Here is a 5,466-nt window from a genome sequence, read left to right as displayed (position 1 = left end):
CAAGATTTGTGAGATAGAGAGGAAAACCATCTACGAGGAATTAGAAGCCACTTTCTGACATGTTTTGCACAGAGAGAAGCAGCACTTCTTCATTAACAGAGAGGAAGAAACAGTTATGACACAAAGCTGCAGAAGAATTCACTCACGTTATGAGCAAAATACAACAGACAAGAACTGAGGATGTGGGTTCACTCCTACTTGAAGTATTAAACAATAAAGCTGCCACCTTCATTCTGAAATAACCATGTAATTTCACACGCAAGAGTAGGAAAACAGACTCTGTTTTCAGACCCTAATTGTTACGCACAGCATTACCATACATACCTTATGGATTTGTTCCCTGCCAACCCCCAAAAAAAGTTTTTTTCCAAAACAAAAAAGTCACAAGCAAGTTTCAGACAAAATATATATATTTAAAAAAATCTTTACAATAAGTCAGGAAACATAGGAGCTTGCATACAGTTTATTATAATAACTCAGTTCTCAGCTCCCTACAGTTCAGATAACCCTGGTGACAGTGTTCACAACTTCTAATTTTTGCTTTCATAACTTTAAAGCAAACAATACATTTGAGTGTATTTTACTCTGTGCAAATAAGACAACTTTTGGAATCCTTCAGAAGAAATATCCAAGATTCTGTTTGCAGAGGTCCTTTGTTTCTCAAAGATGATTTATGAGAGTTTTTGTTTTAAGATAAAGTGCTCCTGTCCAGCAGAACCCAAAGGCCTTCAAGAGTTCAGAGAGTAAGTTTAGCTCAGATTAAAAAAATAATTGGTCATACAAATTCCAGCTTCCCATGTCCGCTGTACATTCCCCAGTGGACTAGCGAAAGAATTTTATCATTGCTGAGGTCCGAATGTCTCATTTTATCACAGGTCATGCAGCAGTTCTCGTGACCAGTCACAGGCACCATGCATTCCAAGTCCAATTTTGCCACCTGCCCTTTTTTCGAATGATGTCCATGAAAACTATAGTGCAAACGGGAGAGCATTTGCTGTCGTTGATCTTGCAGTCTCTTATTTTCACTCCTGAGCATCCGCAAGGCCAGCATGATAAGGAGCACCAAGATTAGCCCACCAGCTATAGGAACAGCAATTACAGCTGCCCTGAACCATAACTCTTTCGAAGAGGTCAATTCCTGCACCTTGGTGATGAGATTCCTGCTGCTGTCATGTTGATATCTGCTCCCTTGTCCTGCAAAGGGGAAAGATGGGAAGCTTAGTTCAGTATCAAGAACTGGTTTGTATATAAGCAACTCCATTAAATGCCACACTGACAAGTTTAAGGAGCCACAGCTACACACTGTACAGTATCTACAGAAAATACTCCTATGAAGTGAAAGAGGAGTTTCTAAGGCTGTTTGGAACATGGAATTTCTTCCCCTGCTAGCTGATTTAACTAGGAATGCCATTGCTTCCTAGAAGCAACGTCAAGTTGGCAAGACAGACCTCTAATATTAATGCAGACAAAAAAGCTACTCAGCTGAGATGCTCCCCTGCATCCATCCACCCGCTTCTCCCTCTGGTGTCTCTACTTAACACCTAAATCAATCACAGACACATAAAGTCTCAATTACCACCAGCCTGACAGCCAGAAGACAGATTTCACTGAAGCTTCCTTGCCCTACCTGAAGTCTCGCCCCTGGAAGGAGACAAAACATCATGTAGTCCTCTGTAATTGCACATATCTTCATGACAGCATTCCAACGTGGACACGGTGGTGGTGCCAGAGTGGTTTTGTGCTTGTTTGGCTTGGCAGATATCAGCTGTGTTCGCAATAGAGTCCAAGCAGCCATGAGTAAGTGGGGAATGTGTATTCTGAGGATCAAGCAGTCTGGAGAAGCAGGCGCTAAGCTCAGATTTGCACATATAGCCGGTTGCAACACAGTGTGCAGCATCACAGTAGCATCTGATTTCACCTAAAAAAAATAAAAATTGTGCAAGAAAGGTAAGAATTTTGTCCTTTAAGGACACATCACCAGGTACTCCTATTAGCCACAAGCATCACACAACCAAACTCACTGCCAGTTTTGGGTTATTCCTCTAGACCGTAAATCCACAAGAGCAGGAGTTGTTTCCTTCCTATCACTGTACAGTGCCTACCTCGTTGTAATCTTAATCCCTGCAAATGCCTTGGGGCACTTGTTTTAATTACTAGTAGTATAGTCCTTTGAATTAAAGCAAGAACATTTCGCTAAAACAGGGATTGGGGGAGGGTGAAGGGGGGGGCGAGGAAGGTCACAGTGGCTTTTTTTCCAAGGTAAATAGCTAACAAGACCATTTTATAGCTACTTCTACTAGCGGTCAGCAGTTGCATCAAACCACATTTAAAATGAAATCCCAGTTTTAAAAGCAATACACACCTTCAGTCCTATAAGGAAGTCACATGTATGTTTTAAACCATTACTACAGAAACAGCATTCTATTTCTATAGAGGTAGTGCTTCTTTTAACTGGACGTAATCACACAGCAAAAATACTAGGTTTAAATACTTGTGTGACAAATGAAAAAAAAAAATCGGAACTGCTGAATTTTTTATTACCTCTCAATACCGTGCCAAAATTTAAAAGGTTTAACTAACACCTTATAAAGCTATTAGCTAGAACCATTACCATCTAAGTCTCCCAGTCAGGAAGGATTTTACTGTGTGAAACTGGGCAACTATTTGTAATTTCTCCAGAAAGAGAGAAATTCTTTACCCATTCAAGCAAAAAGGGTTTTTTTTTTTAATCAGTATTATAAAAAAGAAGCAGTGCAGGTTATAATTAATCTGTTTGCCAGAGTCAATGTCTCTCAACTCAAACGTAAAGTTATTAAATGGGGTGAAATTGCGAGGTTAAAAGCTCCCCCTTGCCCCTCCCCAATTCTTCATGCAATCTAACATGCGGTCAAAAGGGGAAACACTTAGACTGAAAATCCTCTACCGGCTCTATGAAAAATCTCTCAGGAAACCTCAAAAATTTCTGAAGGAAGCGATAAAAGAGTTCCCTTCATAAAACTCTTCATTTTGTGCTCTCCAAACTGCTCTGGTACGAATTATATGCATCCTGTGCTGTAGGGAAAACTTACTCTTTCTAGGCAAGCTGCAACTCAAACATAATTCAATGTGCCATCGATCCAAGATGTAAGAGGAAGCCGGATTTTGGAGTCATCCTTAGAAGACTGGACTTAAAACTACTTCTAATGTGCCTGGTGTACTTGCCATCGTAGCGGCACCATGGCTTTCAAACTCAACTGAATTGTCAGATGTCCCCTTTCTACAGTTTGCACTCCAAAAAAAAAAATCAGTCTAGAGGCTTCCCTGTTGTCAACCCTTCTTATGATGCTTCCTCCCACCCCATACCTAAGAAGTATTCTGAAAGATGTTAAAAGTCATCCTAACCAAGCTAGTTTCCTCTTTTCAGCCTACCTTAATACTTCCCCCAAAATGCTACTGCGGACTCCAGGCCTTGAAGTTCCCACTGCTCTTTAAGAACTCTGCTTAATAGAAGCCAAATGGAGTGTCTCACTGTCTCCAGTCCAATTCCCTTGGGCTTCTAGACCAAGTAACCTAATTTTTTGTTAATTCACACACACTGTCATCCAGCATGCTATGGAAAAAAAAGACTTGATCATTTTCTAAGCATTCTATGTGAGGTCTTCCCCCGGCCTCTCTGAAAAAAATTATTTTCATCATTTTCTCAGTGTATGAGAGTTAAAAATAAGATGCAAACAAGGAACACCACCAGAGCTGACTGTCCTTTCATGAGTCTCAGCACAGCATGGGAAGAAAGTGAAACAATATGCATACTTCCATCTCAACTGTTTGTACAATCCTAGTAAAAAATCTACATTTTATTGACTTAAGACAATTTTATAAACAAAATCTGATGGGCTAGTCATCAGGTTAATTCAACTGCTTTTTAATTAAAGCCACATTTTCAGTGAAACAGAATGGACTTTGTATTACTGTATTAAAACTGTATTTCTGTCAATTCATAAAGTTTCTTCCTGTGCTATGCAAAAGGCCAGAGAGGCTATTTAGTATTTTGAAACAGTGAACAATGCCCTTCTGTTCCCTCCTCTTTCTTGTTACTGTATGTAGCTATTAAAGAAAAATGTCTGCTTTTAGTCAAGATGGCTACAGGAGAGACTGCAGGCTTCTCTTGAAGCTTTTGAAGTCAACAGCAGCCAGAAGTCTGTGATCCCCTAATTATATCATTATCAGGCACATAGTTTCAGTATCTGCGACTTCACATCACTCAGTCACTCCCTGTTCTGCCCGCTTTGATGGGGCCAGCAGGCTCCCCCCTGCACGCTGCAAGGGCTGTTATTTAGGGTTAATTACAGCCTCCCTTCCAAAATAAATAAATACCGTCGCACACCGTCACCGCGCTAACTTATCCTGTACCCTCCTCCCCGAAGCACGGCGATTACAGGCCGCCAGAGGGTCGCCGCTGCCCCGGCAGGGCGCTCCCCGGGCGGCTGACAGGACAGGGCTGGCCCGGGGCCGGGCCGCCGCCCCCGCTTTGACAACAGCGGGCTCGGACCGACCCACACCGGCGCCCAGGTGGGACGGGACAGGCGGGAGGGCACAGCCCCGGCGGCTCCCCGCCGCCCGCCGACGAGGGCTCAGCGAGAGGCTCCCGCCGCGACCCGCTCCCGCCGGCCTCGCCTCGGGGGCGGCCGCGGCGACGGCCCCGCCGACGCCTGAACGGCTCCCTCGGGCCCGGCTCCCCTCAGACCCACCGCGTCCTGTCTCCCTCAGGCGCCGGGTCCCCTTCCTCAGGAGCGGCTCCCCTCAGGCGCCCCCGGGTCCCCTCAGAGCCTGGCTCCCCTCAGGCGCCCCCGGGTCCCCTCAGAGCCTGGCTCCCCTCAGGCGCCCCCGGGTCCCCTCAGAGCCCGCCGCGGCCTCACCTCTGGTGAGCAGGACGGCCATGGCGCAGAGCTCCAGTTGTAGCCAGATGAAGATGTAGCTGGAATGGCGATCCATTTACCCGCCGGCGCGGCGCCGCTCGCCACAGCCCGCAGCGCAGGCACGGCCGAGACGCCGCCGCCCGCCCACCCCTGCCTCGCCGGAGCGCCGAGGAGCCGCTCGCCCGCGGGCAGAGCCGTTGCGCGGCCACCCCTGCGGCGGGCGGGCAGGGGACGGCCGCCGCTCTCTACCTGCCCCTCACTCCGCCGCCGCGGCCCCGTCCCTCAACGCAGCAGCGAGCGCGGCGGCAGGGACTGTGCGTCCCGGCGGGCGCTGCCTCACTGACACGGCAGCGGTGCCTCCCGCCCCGTAAATACCGCCCGTGCCGAGCGCTGCCCGCCCCGCCCCCCGCCCCGCCCCGCTGCGTCCCATTGGTCGCGCCGCTCGGAGGGGGGTGGGGCCGGCCCCGCCCCGGCGGCGGCGGCGGCGGCGGCGCGCTCGGCCCCGCGGCGCGACGGGCCCTCCCGCCCGCGGCGCCCCCGGGCGGCGGCGGTGGCGTCTCCGGGCGGGCCA

General features: G+C 48.2%; 1 protein-coding gene across 1 annotated transcript; it reads right to left on the bottom strand.

Moving 5' to 3' along the window:
- Window positions 1–408: 408 nt before the first annotated feature.
- Window positions 409–5,241, bottom strand: BAMBI (BMP and activin membrane bound inhibitor). Its single transcript, XM_054191787.1, has 3 exons — window positions 4,896–5,241; window positions 1,628–1,918; window positions 409–1,194 (listed from the first exon to the last, which is right to left on the bottom strand). The coding sequence occupies exons 1-3, from the start codon at window positions 4,969–4,971 to the stop codon at window positions 776–778; spliced, it is 786 nt and encodes a 261-aa protein (XP_054047762.1). The 5' UTR covers window positions 4,972–5,241; the 3' UTR covers window positions 409–775.
- Window positions 5,242–5,466: the final 225 nt, after the last annotated feature.

This window comes from Rissa tridactyla, chromosome 2 (genome assembly GCF_028500815.1).
Source record: "Rissa tridactyla isolate bRisTri1 chromosome 2, bRisTri1.patW.cur.20221130, whole genome shotgun sequence".
Lineage (NCBI taxonomy): Eukaryota > Metazoa > Chordata > Aves > Charadriiformes > Laridae > Rissa > Rissa tridactyla.
This window is presented reverse-complemented; position numbering and strand designations above follow the sequence as displayed.